Source organism: Numenius arquata, chromosome 5 (assembly GCF_964106895.1).
Source record: "Numenius arquata chromosome 5, bNumArq3.hap1.1, whole genome shotgun sequence".
NCBI lineage: Eukaryota > Metazoa > Chordata > Aves > Charadriiformes > Scolopacidae > Numenius > Numenius arquata.
The window spans coordinates 28,688,185-28,709,702 of record NC_133580.1 but is presented as its reverse complement, the minus strand read 5'-3'; the positions used below and the strand labels follow the sequence as shown (position 1 = coordinate 28,709,702).

Sequence of the window (21,518 nt, the reverse complement as noted above, 5' to 3'; positions counted from 1 at the left end):
CATGTGGTCTGGTTGATTTGTACTTGTTCACTATGTGAAATTCTGTATTGTACTTTTGAATTCTGTCGTATTCATTCTTGAAGCCTTTCCCATTCGGTTACCACAGTCCTCACAATAGCAGCTAATCATATCACTGATGTCTTTCTATTAAGAGGTACAGAAAAGGACGATGTTTAGGGAATGTTTTTAGTTTATTGGTTTGGGTTTTTTTTCATCTAAATGGCCTTAGAAGGGAATTCTTTTGTGTGGTTTTGAAGTATGTCTATTCTGAATATTAATAGACATATTCTGAATCACAAAGGTACTTTTTTCCTTTTCTGGCTAGAGAATTTTTTTAAGTCATGATCTATATTGATTCTTTAAATTTTACCTAAATGAACATTTATGCAGTCTTCTCTTCAGAAGAAGCTGAGCCTACGTGGGTTTGGAGGCAATTGGGGTTTCTTTAGTTGATATTTTTTGGTGAGCATTTGAATGAGAGTGCAATTTGGGTGGTTTTAGCTGATTTTTGTGAGCAACATCTTGATGTTTTTAGTTTGGATCTAGCTATAGAGAATGAAATTGGGAAGGTGAAAGTTGAGGGCAAGTATGCTCAGTCCTTGCTAGTAGCTTCATGCTAGTAGCTTCATGCAGAACTGAGTACAAAGTTCATAGGGTAGGCAGGACTCATAGGAAGAACGGAAGAGAATAGAGATGTGGGGGTGCCTCCACATTGAAACGTCTCACCCTCTGAGAGAGCAATAATGTTTGCAGGAAAATTCTGTAGGTTTTTTTCTCTACTGGTAATTTTCTGACTTCGTGTAGTTTTGACTTGTAAACTGTGGAAGACTAATTACTTTCTTTTTCTGATGAGACAGAGAACTGTAGAATGTTTCCTTTTTTATGCCAGATAGCTCAGATTATTGTTTAACATTGCAATTGTTTTAGGAGTCCTTGTAGACAAGGTTTTCTAAGACAAGGATTTACGAAAGAACATGGTTTTGATGATAGTAAAGCTTTGCCTGAGCAAAACAGATAAGCTGAAATCAAGCTTGTCCAATCCATACCAAGGTTGAATTTAGTTTTAATGTTGCTTTTTTTTTCCCCCCAAGAGTAGGATGTAGAGTGTCATCCTTCAGCTCAGTTTCGGTAGTTCAAATATTGGTAGATTTGAATTCTGTCTCTATGAGGTGCTCTGCGCGGTTTTCTTTAATATGTCAAAAACGTGAAAAAAAATACTGTTTAAAAAAGAAAAATAGATCCGTAAAAAGCTTCTGAAGTTAATGACGTTTCAAGGCTGAGTATAAAAATTACTTCTTTCAAGGATTAAAGGTTTAGAACTCTGTCCAAGAAAAATTTATTCAGTTGAGCACAGAATCTACATCTGGTCTTGGCAGAATGCAAGTATCATACCAGAATAGTAAGATTTGCAGTAGTCGTAGAATCAGAGAATGGTTAGAGTTGGAAGAGACCTTAAAGATCATCGAGTCCCAACCCCCTGCCATGGGCAGGGACACCTCCCACTAGAGCAGGCTGCTCAAAGTCCCATCCAGCCTGGCCTTGAACACCTCCAGGGATGGGGCATCCACAGCTTCCCTGGGCAACCTGTTCTAGCGTCTCACCACCCTCACAGGAAAGAATTTCTTTCTGGTATCTAATCTAAATCTCCCGTCTTTAAATTTAAAACCCTTACCCTTGTCCTGTCACTACATTTCCTGACAAAGAGTCCCTCCCCATCTCTCCTGTAGGCTCCCTTCAGGTACTGGAAGGCCATTATAAGGTCTCCCAGGAGCCTTCTCTTCTCTAGGCTGAACGACCCCAACCTTCTCAGCCTGTCTCCATGGGAGAGGTGCTCCATCCCTCTGATCATCTTCATGGCCCTCCGCTGGACCTGTTCCAACAGGTCCATGTCCTTCCTGCGTTGAGGACTCCAGAGGTGGACTCTACTCCAGGTGGGGTCTCACCAGAGCAGAGTAGAGGGGTAGAATCACCTCCCGTGACCTGCTGGCCGCACTTTTTTTAATGCAGCCCAGGATGCGCTTGGCTTTCTTGGGCTGTGAGGCCACATTGCCAGTTCAAGTTGAGCTTCTCATCGTGAGCACTCACAAGCCCTTCTCTTCAGGGCTGCTCTCCAGCCATTCGCCACCCAACCTGTATTTGTGCCTGGCATTGTCATGTCCCAGGTGCAGGACCATGTACTTGGCTTGGTTGAACTTCATGAGGTTTGCATGGGCCCACCTCTCAAACCTGTCCAGGTCCCTCTGGATGGCATCCCTCATATGAAAACAACTTATTGTTTGTTCAGACTGTTAGTGTTTCATTTACAGAAGTTTTTAATTTAATTGCCTGTTAATTTTATTTCCTATGAGGGAATCTTGAAATACATTTTTTTTGTTCATAACAGTATTTTTCGTGAGGAACAGCTCTTTTAAATGTGAAACAGTGGAGCTGGCCAGACCATGAAGAGCAATATGAGCAATGGATAGTCTTATTTCTGAACCATTCAGTGCTCTTCTTAAGGGAGTGATTGAGTTAATACATGGCCTCAAGAAAAGTAGTGATATTCTGCTTGAATTTCAAAGAGCTGATGATAGAACTGGCTTTGGTAGTGGTGTGTGATAGGTACACACTTTACAGTTAGGAAAATAAACACTGATCCATTGTTTCTGTTACACTTGAGTAATATTGCAGTACTTGGGTTGTTTGCTGGACTGTAGGCGTAATTATTTAAACCACACTCAGATTCTTTCTAAGCTTGTAGAGGTGCTGAGATAAGCATGCCCTGTGCTTCCTTGCACAGTGGACTGGATTGTGGAACTGATTTAACTGGAGAATAACTTTTCTCTTCCCTCTGAATCTTGGTTAAGCCTCAGCATACAAATGATTCTGTATTTACTAACTGGGAAAGAGCAAATAGAGGTAGCAATCAGTAGCTAGGCTGAAGGAAGAGCCGGGGTGTTTTATTACTAAATTCTAAAGACTTAAGTGACTTTTAAAGTCTGGGGCTAAACAGACCGCCTCCAATAATATGACTTATTTTTTAGTCTAGATTTCAACATCTTTGGTTAAAATATATTAAAAATTAAATTGCTACAACACCTGGCTAATAAAAGATGACAAATAATTGTTTGGTCCTGGCGTAATTGATTTACTTTTTGCACACTGTTATGCTTTCTACACTTCCCAGTGCAGTCTTACTGTTCTCAGATGGAATAATTTGATTCCATTAAAAAAAAAAAAAAAATTAAGATATAGTGAAATTCCTGAGTGTGCTCTCTGTAACTGTTCAGGTAAAGAAATTTTGATACACTATCCTACTATTAAAGTGCCAATAAGAAAGTTTGCTGTCGTTGCTGCTGTGCTGTGAAAGAAGACCCCTCACAATCCTTAAATTATAAATAAGCCAATCTTAGGAAGACTGTCACGCGGGATACTACTGTCTTAATGTATTTTTTAGCAGCAGTTTTGTGTGCTCAGTGAACACTGAGAGCTCTCTGTGATGAAAATGAAACACAGTTTATACAGAAGAATGTCATGTTTTTAATAAAATGTGTGTGTTCAAACAGGACTTACTCAGGAAACTTAGGCTGAGGCAAGCTTTTCAGAAGTTTGGCGATTTCTGAATTTTTCTCTACTCGAATCAGAAAAGTTCTAAGCCTTGGACTTAAAATTGGATTTTTAAGTAAACCAATTTGAGTAGGGCCTTGGAAGGCCCCCAAAACTGAATCTATTAAGATCAAACCCATGAGCTGTTTTATGTTATGTACTGAGGACGCAGAACTGCAACCAAATCTTTTTCTAAAACTTCGGCAGCAACTGTCTGAAATCACAGAAGTATTTTCAGTGAAGCTTGCTGAAGTTTCACTAGAGGAAAATAAGAAATTTATTTTAAGAGGCATCTTTTGCTGGAAGTTGACCTGTTTTGATGAGTAGCAGCCAGTGAGAATACTTTTCTTTGCTTTAGGATGTACAGATAAAGTAGAATACAAATATTTAATTTGAGACTCTTCAGCTTGCTCGTTTAAACTAGTTTCATCTGGCAAAAATGCCATTCTCTAGTTTTAAATTCTGTATTTCAGCAGAACAGCATTGATGTAAAACCGTCCAGTAACAGTGTTAGGCTGTGTAAATAACACACTCTGTATTACTTGGGCTTTTTGTCTTTCTAGGTCATTAGCTTTCCTTAATGTTTTTCCAGCTTATTTGGGTTGGAATTCGTGCACTCTCATTTTTCTTGGTGCTTTCCAGTCAGTGTGGATGTCAGCCAGAATGCCCAGATTTTACTGGACTCCCCTCTGCCTCCCTGAGGAGAGCAAGGTAGAAAACTCCTCCTGCGGGTATATGGTATGGATTTCTTTGTTTCCTGCATCTTGTCTACCATCCTGTAACCATAGGCAGTCTGCTTGAGCAGGAGACACTTTAATTTCTTTATCTCATGCACATACTTCCCCTTATGTCAGATCAGGATCTAAAGTCCTTGCTGCCCCAGTTCCATAGAAATGTAGGCTATAATCCTGTAAATCTGCTAATATAGGTGTGGTTGGAAAAAGGGGAAGGACTGCAGCTGAGATACAGAAAGTCAGGGAGATAGGATGCTGTTGAAAACCAAGCTGCAGGGAGGTGGTAAATCTCTCAGTAGAAATTGCATGTTATATTGGGGTTGGGGCAGAAAATCAAGATTGGAGCTGTAGCAACTCATTGTCACAGAGAGCAGCCTTAGGAATTTCAGTATATCCTAATTTTTTTTTCAAGTAGTTCTACTAAAAACCGTGCACAGACCGGTACTCATTGTACTCTAAACTGGTATTCAGTACGGCTTTGTCTTGAGCTAAAATACGCCGTCCTAAATTGATCAGTATTTATATGACAGAGTGCAATCTTCTTACTGGCCAGAGGGGGGAAAAAATTAATAGTCTAATACCGTAACCATAGAATGTCTCATGTGATGATAGTTACTTACAATGTATTTTTAAAGATTAACTTTCTCTTAAGTGTTACCTTTGGTCCTAGTTACTTATGGCTTTCGAAAACTTTCCAGAATCACCAGATAAGGTTTAACGTGTAATTTTGCGGGTTGGATTTTTGTACAAAGAAAAAGTTATGTTATTTTTTTGCTCAGAGTTTAAAAATGTTATCTTACAATAAATCTAAAGGATCCACATAATTTTGAAGGATATTTTGGGTAACTTTTGTTTGAGAGTAGATAATAGTACTTGGCAGGAAGGTATTACATCTTCAGCTAATCCGGGTGTAAATTGGTTTTGGCTTTGAACACGTGACACTGACATTATAGCATTTAGCATGCTCTACAGCAGTTCCTGATGCTGCAGGATTGCTGTATTGACTTGAAGTGTGGAAAATACCCTAACCCCATAAACAATTCTCTCTGCTCCAAAACCTGGGTGAGCATACTAAGGTCGCAAAGAATTTCCCTTGTCGTCTTGCGTATCTAGTTTGAGGAAGCTGTGTAGCTACTGTAACAAGAACACTTGTGCTGACAGGTGCTGATGCTTCTGTGGAGAGTCTACCTGACATAATGTGTAGAAGCAGAGGTTATAGCAAGTGCGTTTCAATAGAAAATGCTGCGTGTATGTACTTCGGAGAAATACGGATTTTAATTTTGATAACACTTGCCAAAAAGCCGTAATGTATACTCAACATTATATTTGAAAACTGCATAGTAAATAAAAGTTCCATTAAGGTGGTGAGAATGTATGTATGCTGTTAATTTTGACACTAAATTAAATAAACAGAAGGGTCATTTTAAGCTGCCTCCTCTTCTTCCCCCTATAAAGGAAGCCTCAACTTTCCCATAAGGTCCTTTCGGATATCAACTCCATTATGTAAAGAAAAGCCAGGGACTGTATGAACTCTACTGCTATACGTGCATAGGAACCAAAGTTAATATTACATGTGCATCCTCTAGTGAATTCTATAACTTAAATAAGTACTCTAGAAACAGTGAATTTTGTTCTTGCTTAATTTCTGTGTTTGTTTACTGAGTACTATTGGTCAAACACTTTCCTTTCTATTGCTACTTTTAACAGTTTGGGCTGTCAGGTTTTTCGGAAAGAATCATAATTCGAGGAATTTTTTCAATTTATAAACAAAAAGCAACCCTTTTAAAAGGTGACTTAATTGAAGTTATATTGTCCTTATCTGATAGGAGTTTCGACTCTGCTGTGTAAGTCTCTCAAAGCACTAATCTGACTTTTTTAAGCAGATTATATATAGTCCAGATGTTTAAAACACATCAGAAGTTCTGCAGAATACTCAGAGTTGATTGAAACAGATTGCTTGGAGTATGGGTCTCATAATTGAGAACCAAAATTGCAAAGTGCCAGCCCTGTAAGGGAGGCAGAATACTGGTCTGATACACAGCTGGCTCTAGGGTTTCCTGCCTGTGGGAGGAATATCGGGAGGGAGCTATTCCACATGGACTGTGTTCCTCTTATCTGGGAAGAGAAGCCTGTGAAAGCATGGAGTTGTGAGGATGGATCAAACGGGGATCAATTTATCTGCTGCTTAATCTTGATATTACTGTGTCATGCTTTTCTTTTTTGCTGTTAGTTGTCAGTGATTTGTTCATTTTAATGGAGTTTTAATGTTAGAGGTGTTTAAGTTGAAAAAAACCCCCAACTTTTCCATATATACCTGTTTGAAGGCATCTTTCTTTGAAGTACTGTATTATTTGTGGAATAATTTATTTATTGTGAATTTATTGTGAAATCAAATGTGATTGCTTGCATTGTGTAATTGTGCAAATACAAACAAAGCATTCCTGCTTTCTGTTGCTATTTTCAGGTGGCGTTGATTCTTCACAGCCTGTGCGCTCTGTGAGCCAGAGCATTCCATTTACCAAGCCTGGGGCTGGAACATCTGCTTCCTCTGCTGTGATCTCCTCAGTAAGGACGCCTGCTCCAAGCCTTTCTTCACAGCCACGATCTTCACCCTCTGTTACACAGTCACCGGAGTCGGCCCTTCAGGAAGGTACTAAAAGGGAATGGGAAGTTACAGTACAGACTTCTGCCCAGTTCCACATGTGGATTATTGCTGCTCTTCCGCATTTGTCTGACCAGAATACAACTCTTGCATCTCATCAAGCTCCCTTAGTGTTCTTGTTTTGTACTATCTTGGTTCTAGCTTCTCTTAGCTCTTCTGTTTGATTTCTTTGGGCCATATGTCATCTTTGGCTTGTTTGTCTTGTTGGCAGTCTTACATGTCTCTTCCTCAAAAAGCCCTTTAGTTCCCTTATTGTTCTAAAAAGCTGCTTGCTTGTTTTAACTTCTTGGAAGAAGGTCTTAAAAGTAGCTTTTGTAATCAATCTGTATGGAAAAATCAGATGTAAACTAGCAATTTGCTAGCGCTAGCACTGGGAAACAGAGCGAGTTTGAGTATTAAATTCAAACTGATATAATTATTTTCTTATTCCATAGCTGTAAGCTCCTGTGGAAAGCTGCTGCAGGAGTGCTTGTATAAGTTTCTTCCTATTCTGATGTTGGTAGCCTCTTGACAAAGAATCAGTTGGGTCTTGAGCCTTCTTCAGCCACGCTAATTCTGCCCTGAGGTTTTGATTTGCCTGTTGACTATTACATATTTCTGTTATCTAGTATTCAAAATCTAATTTACCACACTTTTTTTTTTTTTGACTGTGTTTTCTCTTGGTATTTTCAGGATTTTAAATTCTTACAGAAAAAGAACCTGCTGTATGAGGTGGAAGTAGGCATTAATTTTGTCCAGGACAATGTAATATGTCTAGTGTTCAAAATAATTCTCAAAAGCATGGTGTGCGGCTGTCACAGCATGTTTTTTATTCTTAAATATCAAAGTCCTCTGACATTAATGTCCAAAGTTTCCCTTTTCCTCCGTTTCCTCCTTTTTCTGGTGGAGTGGAGAATATAAGGAAATAACTTGTCTGTGAATCAGCTCTATGTATCTTACAGGCGAAAAGTAATTCTTCATTGCTGTGAAGTCCTATGTGCAATGTACCATTTTAAAGAAAATGATAAATCTGTTTTTGGAACTGTGCTTGGTTCTTGCACAGTTTTATAGTTGATTTTGGTACTGGGTAGAATTGGTAAGGTTAGATGCGCTTGCTAGAAGGTACGGTTGCTTCATCTTCCAAAGAAATTGCATAACTATGTTTCTAATGAGAAAAGGATTTTAGCTGTTTAACTGTGCTTGCCTTGATGTGCAACATACATGTTCTTGCAGTGATTCTTGTATAATGTGTGAACACTTGGTACATTAAATACAAATCACTGCTGGACTTTTCACTAAATTCATGTACTTCCACATAAGTGAAGGTTAATGCAGTATGTAGCTGAATGAGCACACTTTTAAAATTAACAATATTCTTATGTCAGGAATATAAACATAAGTCATCAGGAGTTTGTGTTGATCTAGTATTTCTGTTAATGTAAACAATAATAAATTCACGTGCATGGCATCACACGCATGTTTCTATGTTTAGGTGATATTTTTCTGAGCATTAGAAGACTTCAGACACTTTTCATTTAGTTTCGAGTGTAAAATACACAATGTACTCTTGCAATACCTTTTTGTTACCAATCAAGTGTGATAACTGTATTTATAGAAATTAACCTACTGAAAAAATATTCAGTAGATGTGTTCTATTTGTCTTGGTTGTTAGAATTCCAAGTGTGTTTCTCATGCCAAGATTAAATGGACTGATTTTTTTTTTCTTGTTACAGAGTAGTATTTTTTACATGAAGGCATTCTGGAAAACCAGCTTGAATTAATTTTTAAAGTGGATTTCATTGTTTTAAGTTCCTATGTGGGCATTCCTATACAGAATTAAAATACTCTAATTGTTTACTTGGCTAAGTTCTAGCAGGACAAAATCTTAAAATGTATTAAAGCCTATTTAATCTTACATAAATATCCATACTAATTTAATGTGGATAAACTAATTTACTTGAAGATGGCATCTTAGAGATGAACTTTGAGAATGTGTGTCCTGTCCGGATGTTATTTGTAGACCTCCTTAGGTTTTATGTTGATGAGACGAGCTGATGAGTTAATGAAAGGAATTTAAAGCAAAGAGTTTAAGAATGGAGGAGAGTTCATTTTGTAAGAGCTGCTATTTGTAATATTAAGATCTTAATGCTGTAGTAAATTCATTGAAAATGAGGGCTGTTGGTAGAGAGCTGGTTAAAGAATTTCACAATATAGTTTATTTTTGCATGTTATTTCATTTTCATTTTTGGTGGGCGTTCCATTATAAAACTATAAAGCCACATAAAATACACACTTTATGTTTTAAAGTCTTTCATGGTATGGGTGCCTGTACTTAAAATACCTAAAGAGTTGGTTTATTTCATAGACAAATGAGTTCTTATCACAGTTTATCTTTTTGTGTCCTCCCACCTACATTTCTAGGTGTCTGTAAAATATAGTGGGATAAAGCCTTGGAGTTCAATAGTATTATATTACAGGTACACTGGTAGAAGGGTTTAGAAATTTCCAGTTCAAGAAATTTGTGACAATTTAAATTACATGGTTGCATTTTAAGTCAGACCTATGAAGTAATCTCATTCCAAATAAATAATGATTTCAAAATAAGCTTTTTTGCAGTTTTAAGAGTGGGAGATTTTAGCGTTATTAGCAACTCTGTAAAAAATTCTAAGCAGAACTGGGTTGTCACAACAGAAATCCTGATTAGGCACATGGTGGCACGTGGAACTGCTGTCTTCAGCCACCCATTTCTGTCCTTAAGTTGCTTTCTCCCCTGTGCTGGACTACTGGTGGCATTGCTGGGCAGTGAACTAGAATTGGAGGCTTCTCCACCTGAGAATGACGTTTTGAACTAGATAATTTGTCAGCCAAATCAGTTCTCAGATTGTTTTTGTGGCTAGACAGTTGTGCTAGCACAGGAGTATCCTAAAGGCAGAAATTTGTAGTACTGCTGTCAGTGAAAATAAAAAAATCTACACAAACTCAAGGATGGTAAGAGTCAAACCAGCCTTGTCTCCAGAGGACTCATAGTGACATAGTTGATGATGCCTAGGCTTCTGTGTCAGTAGCATAATTTTTAATTTCTTTTTCTGTATGCTCTCTGAACACATGCATCCTTTGTGTATATGACCAGTGACTGGAAAAGGGGGAGTTTTAGCAGTAGAAGTTTGTTTTCCAAAAAACATTCTGAAGACTCCAAAGGAGCGTTAGTAGAACGACGAATTCAGTCTTTTTTTCTCACCTGCCCATGGTTGGAATTTTTGCATTGGCGTACCCTTTCCAGGTAGATTGACTTACGTTCTTCTCCTATCTGTGGACGTGGTATTTGCTAGAGGTCTGTCTATGCACTCTCACACTGTGCCCATCTTCTTTTACTTTGGCTGTCTGTGTTACAGTCCATCTCTTCTTGTCATCCTGACTTTTTTCCCCTTTTACTTGCATGTTAATTATTTCAGGTTGTTTTTTTCTCCTTCACAATAATGCGGTTGTTCTGTCTTGCTCCTCAGTAGCTCTCCGAGGCCTGAGAAAACACATAGCCTCCTAGGCTGTCGTCTGGTTTTACACAGAGAATTTTTTTCCTGTGTCCTCCTTATCAAGTGCATCCAGGAGCCTTCATAAAAGACAGGACTATGAATGACTTGAGTTAGTCCTGTCTTTTAGCAGTATAGAGAAATTGAAGCATTGTACATCCTCAGTTGCACTTGGGTTGATTTTGCCTTCATCATTATGTCTACTTATGTGATGGAGAAACTTGATTGGAATTGTAGGAGTATTGATGCACTAGATAAAGTGGAAAAAATGCCAGTGTCTTCCTTGCACTAATCTCTGTATGAAAGTTGAGCTTCTCAAGAATGTTGTGATATGGTTTGGCTCTGTTTTCTTTTTACTTCCACTGTTTTAATAGATGCTCTTCACCTTGGTTCTCTTGTTTTGTCTTAAGTGAAATTGAAGTGGTCCTCTTGGGTTCATTTGCTAACCCTTTTTAAGAAGCCCATGAAACTAACAGCATTTTTAGCCCATTGTTTAAATAAAGATTGATATAGCTGCTTTAAACTGTGGATAGAGGGATTATTAATTACCATCATGACTTCAGATTATGTATAACATACAACACTTCTGTAGTGCTTTATAGTATTATTTAAAATAATGAACACTAGTGATGCCACAGTGTTTCTACAGGGGAAAAAAATCCCAAACTCTGAGTCTGAAAAATTTTGAAGAGTTTTAAAGAATTAGGCTATTTTCTTGCTATAGCAATCCATTGGATTGCTAAGAGAGAAACAGTAGTTGCTTGCATTTATTTAGGATGCCTCTGCCTGACTACGAGCATGTTTAATATCCTTGCTAACCCTGCCCTGAGACAAGAGAAACTTAAGGTTTCTTGGAGATGCTGAAGTTTAATCAGTAATGAGTAATGTAGGAAATTAATTATGTCATTGCTGCATGCTTTACTCTGTTTTAAAATGGTATATGTATGTGTTGCTTTTGTGTATTGTTCACATATGTTGAGAGTAGACGTTGTAAAAAAAAAAAAAAAAAAAAAGGGCAAAAAACCCACTACCAAGAAAAACCACTACCAAAAACTTTACAGATCATGGTTTGGAGGTGACAGTGGTAACAATTGTGTTGTCACCAGATCTTAAATGCAGTTAGCTTATTTAGGTGCTTAAATGGGTCTATGAGCCTGAATTTCGCCACTAATTTAAAAATAAGACTATGGGTTTACATAGCTTAAATTTCACTGTCGGTGTTGCTGAGGTATGTTTGTACTCTCACATATTGCAGCAGCAGTATATTTCATGAATTTCTGACAGTGTTCAGAATTTCAATATGAATTATTCCTGTCTTAAAAGGGGCAGGTGTGCCAAGCAGAACTTTAATATTAAAGTTTTCATAACACAGTTTGAATTTATCTGGGAACTCGTTTATTTCTATATATTAACTTATGAAAGTATTCTAGTGGACAAACTGATACTAAATACGTACGTACTTTCTAGTCTCTGTGTGTGTTTAACTTCCTAATATACATGTGCATACACACACAAATATATATATAAACTTTTCTGCTAACTTCCATGTGCTAATAATACTTTGCTAACCTAGCCCACTAAAACCTGCTTCTGATGTACTGCTCATGTAGTTCATATATGAACTATAGTTCTATAGGTAGGGTTGTAGACTTAACTTTCTGCATGCTGGGATTTTCTCTAGAATGGCTAATTTCTCTCGCATTTAATGCAATGATTTGTGACTTTCGTTTCTCATCTTTCCTGTCCGTCTGACTCTTATGTTTGTGCTTTCCACTTCACAGGCATGCAGTATGGTGGATATGTTAATAATCAAGCTAGCTCTGCACCAGCTCCCTTGTCATCAAGTTCAGATGATGAGGAAGAGGATGAGGAGGATGAGGAAGCAGGTTGGCTTTAGCTTTACACCAGTATCTTGTTCTCTTCCTACTCAAGTTTTGTTCCGTGTTTCCACCCCCTGAAACTTTTTTTTTTCTTTTAAGACGAAACGTCACTCTAACTCATCATGTATCACGTTAATTAGAAATTTCCCATCTGTTTCTAGTATAGTAAACAAAAAGGAGTTCAGTGGTGGGTCAGCAAATGGGCTTTTTTTTGGTCATATTAATATCAGATGTGTTTTGTATCTAACAAAGTAATATTCACAACTTGCAAGACTCCCATATTTTTAATAGTTTGTTTTGCAGTAGGTTTTAAACTCTTGATGAAAGAGAAGTAGCTCTAGAACTGAGACTGATAATTAAGCAACTAGATGCCATTTGTACTGTTATATTAAACAGTGTTTACCTTGTTTCTCATTTTACGTATAGGGAACTCTTGCAATTAAGGTAGTGAAGTACACTTTGAAAGGTAGTAACTGTGCCTTTTAAGACCATAAATTTAGTATTTGCTGGTGGTTTTTTTTCCTTCTAAGGTATGTCTCTGTGATCAGGCACATAGGTTCAGTTTTAACCTGCTTTCTTTGTAGGGAACTTAAAATGTTTGTTTACTTTTTTTTAAAGAAGTGGTTTGTCCTGATTGATTGCAATGTTACGTTCTTGGTTGCAATGATTCTGCCTGTATTTTGTCAGAATGGCCTGGTTTTGCGAGTTTGATATTTCTTATCACCGTTGTTTCTTGGATGGTTAAGTTTTTTTTTCTTCTAACTTAAAGAAAAGTCTTTGTAATCTGGATATGAGTGGTAACCGTGTAAAAAGCTTTTTGAGATCACAGAATCGTGAAATTGTCAGAGTTGGAAGGGACCTCTAGAGATCATCCAGTCCAACTCCCCTGCCAAAGCAGGGTTGCCCAGAGCACATCACTCAGGGCTGCATCCAGGCGGGTCTTGAAGATCTCCAGAGAAGGGGACTCCACGACCTCCCTGGGCAGCCTGTTCCAGGGCTCTGGCACCCTCACTGGAAAGAAGTTTCTCCTCGTATTTGAGTGGAACTTTCCATGTTCCAGCTTGTGCCCGTTGCCCCTCATCCTGTCACTGGGAACCACTGAAAAGAGTCTGGCTCCCTCCTCCTTCAACCCACCCTTTAGATACTTATAAGCATAGACACAGACTTCTAACCTTGTTGATAGATGGAAGCAATAGCACATACCTTGTGCTGATATACTCTCCCATTTGTGTGTGCTGGCTTTGAGTATTAATTTGGGATAGCAGGCCTTTGTAACCTTTCCTTTAAGCTTTTAATTCAGATTCTAACTAGACAGGAAAAAAATATATAATTCTGAATTTTATTAAAATAATTAAATTGTAAAACCAGAATACCATGAAAGTGGCGTAATGTGCTCAATGTTATCGTGAAGAATGGAGCAAAACAATGAATACGTCCAGGTCATAATTAAGAACAGTGTGATGGGATCATGTTATCATTTTGAATAATATTGATTCAACTTTTACGTTGAATTATTAGTAGGACATCAGAAGAAAATAGTTGCTGTTTGTATTTTTCCAAGGATGAAGGCATTTTCAGCTGAAGACACTTGCCATTGTTCCAGCCAGAGAAGGACAATGTTTGGAGGGTGATATTAATATCACCATCTATATAAGTGATATTATTACCCCCACCCCTAGTGGAGCACAACTATTAGGATACTTTGCATATCCTATGTAATTCTTGATGTTTCAGATTATTGGTTCACTTTCTTTACTTACTTACCCTTTATATGATAAAACATTTGATCTTTGAACAAGCTTGAGTATTAGTATTACGCATTATAACTCTTGGATAACTCTTCTTTTTAAATTTAACGTATTTCCTAATTTTAGATACCAGGGGTTTTTATTGCTATGAGTCTAGTTAGACTTTACCAGCTAAAAAACAATTCCACTTAGTGGTATAAAATTTGCTTTAGCTGTTGCGATGCAGCTGCTGTTTGCTAAAGAGTAGGCTAAAAGAGCCAGTAGAGGATTTTGGTGGTTTTTTTTTATTGCAGGGCTACTTAGGGAATTTTCTGCAGATAATTATCTATTGTTGCCTAATCCCATGCCAAGGCCATATCAAAGAATATGCCAGATTTTGGTTTTTGGTGTTTTTTTTTTATTAACCACAGCCTTTGTCTCCTTACTTTGTTCCCTAAACCTTGCAGAGACAAAGCTTTATACTCCTTACCATTTTTGTCTCTCAAGTTCTGTACTTCGCCAAAGCCTGTAGCCTTTGAGCTATTGTTATATTTAAATTTATCTTATGCAAAAGAGTGAAAGGGCACCCAGGTTCAGTACGTAGGCTACCTGATTAATAAGCATCCCCTGTCACCGGGAATTAATGTAAATCCTAAACAAATTCCGTAAATGGGTTTCTAGCTCAGGCTGTGCCAGTGGTTATATGAAAAGTAGGTGTTGGACATCTGGTTGCTTGTGTTTGTGTAGGTTCTCAATTTTTTGTTGCTCTTACCGGTTAGATCTTTAACTAGGTTGCCGAAGAGTTCTTGAAAACTCTGAAAGCAAAAGTTCTATTGATAAAATAATTAGTTAACTGTAAAAGCATGTTATAATTATTACTTTTGTCTAAGCAGTGTTTTCTAATTTTTTTTTTCTTTACAAAACTTTTTTTTTTTTTTCCTGTCTTCCTAGTATGTTCTCTGGTCTGTTGCTTATTATGCTAAAGTAAACTTTGACAGCTGTTGTAGCTTAATTTAAGCATAGGAAAACTGTTGTTTATTTTTGTGGAAGTTCTTGTGTTTTTATTGGTGGAGAACCTGTGAGATTTCCATGACATGTGATCAGCTTAGAGCTTGAAGCTACTTTTGGTCTGCAGGAAACTTTACAACTTGCTGGTTTTGACTCAAGCATTTGTTTTCCAATGGAAAGTGGAACAGGGCACGTTGTAATTCTTGTAGGCATTGGGACTCTGACAGTTATCAAGAACGTGTTACAAAATTTGAAAGTCCTTTAGAAGCAAAGCCAAGACCTTAAGTGAAAGGTCTTCAGTAGGTAAATGGGATACTCAGTAATAGGTTTCATCTTCTTATTTTAGTTTAGGCAGACCTTGTTTGTGTTTCAAAATATCTGAGATTTTACTTTCTGACTCAAACTTTTCTGTATGTCAGAAACGATGCATAGATTTATTTTTTTTTTTTAGAAGTACAACTAAGTTGTGTGCTTTTAAAATACATTCTTTCATATGTTTATCAACTTGGTTTCTCTCAACTTTTCTAGCAGATCTTGGGGAGTATATAATACTTCTTTGCAACTCACTGGATCATTACTATCTTCCTACTGAAAACAGCAAACTCATTTTATGTGGAATTATATAATAGATGGATATAATTTTATGAATACAACTTACTGTGGGGAAAATTGAAAAGAGTGACATAGGGTTTAAATCGGAAAGCTTGAATGTAGTGTCTTACATGTTCACAACTGTGCTTATACCCTCTTGATATATTTTTGAAATGCAGAACTAACTTATGGTGAGACAAGAAAAACTTCTTCAAAATTCTTAAATCTTAATCTTGTTGACCTAATAAAAGTACATTTGGGCTTTTCTGTAGTAGGACTTGCCAAACCTTTAAAAGCCGTGTTCTTGCACAGGGAACAAAATAATGAATCCTATTTCCTTCGGTTTCTACAATAGAAAAAGAGGAAGGAAAAGACATTTTGCAGTTATGTTCTTTTATAAACTTCAGGGGGAAAAAAAAAGGAAATTTATGGTGAGAAACAATCTGAAAACTAACACTGTATGATTTTCACAGGATTAATAGATTATTTAAAATAATACCTCTTGTTGTGGTTTTTTTGGAATAGGTTTTCTGTTTCTTAGCTGAATGCTTTGAAGGCAAAGTGGTCAAAAATAATCTATACAGTCATGAAGTTGCCATGGTATTAATGTATCCCAAGTGCCAGTGATGTTACGTTTTCATGTGGAGGAGTCTCTTTACTTGGAAATCTCAATTGAAGGAGGATCAAATCTCAAATGTTCCATCATTGAAGCTCTCCCTTGAAATACTTTCAGCTTCACGATGGGATGTGTGGTCACGTTGATCATTCTGAGTAGAACAGTATCAGTGAATATCTTTTGAGTCTGTTCTGCCACAAGAAGTTTTATATATATATATAATGGTCTCTTTTGAATTCTTCAATATACTAAATCTTTTCTGTTGCACTCAGTGGCTTGGGTTGTTTTAAGGAGCAGATGCATTTTCTCTCTTTGATCCTTTTTCTTCGGGAGCGTACGTGAAATGTCACTGGAGGAAATGTTTTGAAAATATTTTTGTTTCCAATGTTTTACAGCGAGATATTCAAGTATATGCATAGGGTGAACTAAAAATTAAGCATTTGGGTGTCTTCTCGGTACTAGCAACTATGTATGTGCCCATGTGCTTTTTTTGCTTTTGGCTAGTTAACTTTTGTTACTTACTTTTACATAGGTCCTTTTCACATAGTTACTTTTGGCTCTGACCGAATCTGAGACCTCTTGTCAATATTCGCTGGAAAATAGAAGCTTTACATTGAAAACAAAACAAGCTCTGAATAACAAAGCACAGAAGGGAGGAAAGAATGAAATATTTGTCAGTTTTGCTTGAAGCTGGGGATGGTGTATAGTCACTCTGAAGACGATGGGAATCTTCTCTGCACTTGTGAAGGAATTCACGATAAAGACTATTTTTAAAATGTTGTACATAGCTTCAGTTGATGCAGTCTAAAAAGTTTAATAGAAAAATATTTTTTGTTTGAAGAAACAACTTTTTTTCATTGTTTTTGTCCTTTTCCCATTGATCTCTCTTGCTATTTGGCCATGTGCTTTTTTGTTTTTTTAATATCATGTTGTTTGTTTGTGTCTTGCTCTCCCTCCTCTTTGCAGTGGTATTAGCTTTCAAATCTTAGGGCTGCAGTGGTGTTTTATTCACAGGACCTTTCTTGACGATTTCTTACCAAAGTTTTTAGGAATAATTCTTAGTCTCTTATTTCTCAAAAATTTGCCATTTCTGAAGCACCTAACTTTAAATTATTTTTCTCCCCCAGCAATTGATAGTTCCTCTACTACAAGCAGTGCTTCTCCTGTTCTGAACAATTATGATGCTCTGGAAGGAGGTGGCTATCCAGGTAAGCATTTTATCATCTGTTTATTCTAAATCGTTTGTTTAAAGACTTTTTGTTTGTGACTTTTTTTTTTTCTATTTCTGGTGTTGTTTAATCTTAATTAACAAGTAGGTGAAAGGAAATGCCTCTGAAAGGATTGGGGGCAATCATCAGAGAGAACATACCTCACTTTTCTAATCACTTTTCATAGTTTTAACTCTGTAGTTGGAGTAACCATTTAATAAAACTTCCCTGTATCATAAATCATACTTTCCATTGTAATATTGAGGGTAGTGCTGAAACTATGCTCTGTGTGAAAGCAGGCATATTTCTCTACGTTATACTGTGTGCCTGATTGTTGGCATTGGTAGCTGCTAATAGTTGACATGCCACTGAAGTTTTGAGAGACCAACAATATCAGCTTGCAGAGGTGCTTGGATCAAGTTATTTTCTTCTGTTTTTCTTCTTTTAAAGAAAATGTCTACTATTTTGCTTATTTTTATCTCTAAAAATATCAGGAGTGTCAGGTTTGTTCTAAATGAACCTGCTAGCAGACTACCTCAGTTTCAGTATCTGTAGAGCTGTTGTATTGAGAGCAGGTGGAAGAGGTGCTGTTCAATGTAGGTATGTTAACCAATACTTTAAATAATAATTAGATTAATTTGTGCCCCTCCCCCTCTGGCTCTTTTGCATTGCTCTAGCCTCCGAGAACGTCACAGTTGTTTGCTTTCAATTTGGCCTTTAAAAATAGTGGGACTAAACCGTGTTGCAGGGATATATAGGAAGGACTTGCATTACTTCAAGAAATGCTCTGTTCTTACATTTAAAGAATAATTCTGTTGCCTTAGCCTTATGTTTAACAGTATTCATAAGTAAGTGGTACAGGAGAGACTAAGCATGAATGCTCTCTTTTGCAGTTTATATCAAGTGCAAATCTTGGAATAAAGTGTGGTTCTAAGGGGGTTTTATTGAAGTACTTTTTTTAGTATCTTGCCTTTTTTTTTTAAATAACATTTTGTTAGTAGTTACACAAGTCTATGGTCATCTTCCCATATATACCCCCTTTATCAGCCTAATTGCAGTAATCTTGCTAATTTATTTGGTCAGTACAGATAAAAAGCTTCATGGACAATGCAAAAACTTACAAATGGAAGTGTTATTTGTTAAGCTTTTAGGAGTTTACATTTAAATTAAGAAAGAAATAGTAAGTATATTCAATACCTGTGGGATTTCTTTTATCCTTCCAGAGACACGTTCTGTGACCAGCAGCCCAGTTCCAGCTCCATCAGTCCCCCAAACATCAAAAGCTTCCAAGCCCTTTGGTTATGGATATCCAGCACTGCAGCCTGGCTACCAAAATGCAGCACCACCTACTCCTGTGCAGCCCAGTAATCCAGGTCACCATCCTGGGTTTCAGCACTATCCACAGGTTTGTATTTTTAATTTAAAAGTTACTTCATGCAGTAACTTCACGGGGAAAGTCTTTTCTACGTGATAAATATTTCTCTTTTTTTAACATATTTTTATATTTTATTTTTATAATTTCTGAGACAATGTTACGTATAATATTGATGTCATAACTTACCCTAACTTCTTATTAGATCTTACAGAATCTTAACTCCTTATTAGAAGGCTTTTGAATTAAAATTGTAAGTGTATCTCCAAATAGGCTTAACAAGTTTGCTTCACCAGTTATTAACAGCATCCACAGTTTTAAGGTTTAGTGTTTCTGAGAGGTGTACTTTGTTGATAGGAAACCACGAAGAAGCATAATATACATTTGATCAGAGCGCTGCTATGGCCTGTGATCTCAAGCATTAAATCACCTTGTGAGCAAGGTATGGCAGAGGGTCCAGATGAAAGAGCTCTGTAGAGCCTGTGCTGGGTGTGTGATGGCACAGGCTGCCTGCATCTGCTCTGTTTTTCTGGTAAAGAGAGCACCAAACACCTAAGAAGGTGTGTACAATCACCTGGCTCCCATTGTGTATGTGAGTCACCCCAGAGCAGTGAAATCTGAAGAAGAGGCAGACGCTGAGGCAAAATGGAAATGCTGAAGCAGTGCGAAGAAGTGTATGTGTGAAGGGGTATAGAAAACAAAATCTGAGTGAGATTTACAAATCTCACTCTCTGAAATAAGGCCCAGCTGACAAACACATCAAAGCTGCTGTTTTACGTGATCAGAATTCCTTACTGATTTGAATGTAGTAGCGTAAATTAGCCTCTGAGATCCAGGAATGCTTTCGCTGTTATGAAGGTAATGTAAAGTGTGACCTGGAGGAAAGGATTTATTATTATTATTTTTTTTTTTTTAAGTTGAAAGACTTGGCTTCATCTTCACTATAATGCAAGGTAGAATTAGGCTCTCTCCAGGAGTGCACAGTAAAAGAACAAAAGATAACGTGAAAGTTGCAGCAAGTGAAATTTCAGTTTGACATATAAGGAGAAAATTCTTCAGAATGGGAGTGGGGAAGCACAAGAACAGATTGTGCTGTCAAGTCTTCAGTCCTTAGATACTTTAAAAACTTAGCTGGACAAGGCTAGGAGCAACCTGATCTAACTTTGAACTTAGCCTTGCTTGAGCAGGAGGTTGGACTATCAGACCTGAAAGGTGCCTTCCAACCTAACCTTTTCTCCTTTTCTATGGTGTTTTGTTTTCATTGCAAAATAAATATATAAAACCAGTTTTTGTAACTTGGAAAAGTTACAGTGTAACATCTTCGAAGAGGGGAAAAAAAATTTGTCAGCCTTTCTAGTAGCTTGTTTTCTTATGCCTGGAAAACTTGAAAGATTATGTGTGACTTGCAATGTTGATTTATGTCATGAATCTTAATTTTGTCCGGTGAAACATGTTTGGAAGTTATGTCACATTTGTCTTAGCATTTTAAAATTTCTACCATGCAACTTTGTTGTTGTTTGATTGGGTTTGTTATTAACTACTGCTGTATCTTTTTTTTTTTATTGCACGTCTGGAAGAATTGGGATTACGAGAAGATTTAAGGTTGTTATTTAAATGATCGTGTGTTTACTCTTACTTTTTTCAGCAATATCCAGGTGTGAACCAGCTGTCCTCTTCTTTAGGAGGGTTAAGTCTACAGCATTCTCAGCAGCCAGAGAGCTTGAGACCAGTAAACCTTACACAAGACAGAAATATTTTGCCTGTATCTTCAGTTCCAGCACCTGTGCCTAACTTGAATTCTGATCTTAGGAAATTAAACTGCAGTCCAGAGTAAGTGTACTGTGTCTAGAACAGCATGTTACATTTTTCAATGACTAATGATTATTTAAAGTGTCAAAAAATGGCTAACCTGATTTTAAATGTTTGTGGTAAGCTAATATAACCCCTTTCGCTTGAAAATAAGTTTATCCTTTGCATCCTTACGCAAATGTTGAAACTGTCCTTCCGTCAGAGTACATTATATGCAGTGTGAGTGTAGCTCACATATTAAAACATTAAGAAACCTTTGCCTTGTTTTATCCATCTGAAAAACCCCACCTATTAATAAACACCTTAACGTTACGTGGTACATTTCATAGAATAGTTTTGTAATATTGCATAGGTTTTTTTCCAGAAGATTATGATGATCATGCCTAAATACACTGAATAAACTGTGAGTATATTTTACTGCGTAATCCTGCAATCATGATGTATCCTTTCACTTGTAATTAACGTTCAGTGGTATTATCTACTGTCCCAAATCAAGTGAAGCTAGGTGCGATGGAAATTGCTCTCCCCTAAAGATCTTAATTCTAATTCCAAAAGAAATTTTATTAATTGTGCCAAAGTTAATTCAGCTTACTACCCTAGTGACAATGCATGGTCCTACCAGAAAACAGAAATTGGGAAACTGGGGGTCTCTTAATCATTCTTAGGTGTTGAACAGTTTGGACAGCACTATTGGTGCATTGGGGGTTTTTAGTGCCCTTTTGTTTAGCTTTGAGTCCATCCTCCATGTACACAAAAGATTGTGACTCTCAGTATTCAAGATCCTTTTCTTCTGTTTTCTAGTATAAATAATACTTTCTGA

At 37.1% G+C, this 21,518-nt stretch overlaps 1 protein-coding gene across 1 annotated transcript in view; it reads left to right on the top strand.

Moving 5' to 3' along the window:
- Positions 1 to 21,518, top strand: part of SEC24B (SEC24 homolog B, COPII coat complex component) — a 47,575-nt gene that overhangs the window by 6,272 nt on the left and 19,785 nt on the right. Inside the window, exons 3-7 of the mRNA XM_074147349.1 lie at positions 6,784 to 6,969; positions 12,269 to 12,373; positions 17,437 to 17,517; positions 18,741 to 18,922; positions 20,535 to 20,719. Of these exons, the coding sequence (XP_074003450.1) occupies positions 6,784 to 6,969; positions 12,269 to 12,373; positions 17,437 to 17,517; positions 18,741 to 18,922; positions 20,535 to 20,719 (739 nt within the window). The remainder of the gene's footprint in view (positions 1 to 6,783; positions 6,970 to 12,268; positions 12,374 to 17,436; positions 17,518 to 18,740; positions 18,923 to 20,534; positions 20,720 to 21,518) is intronic.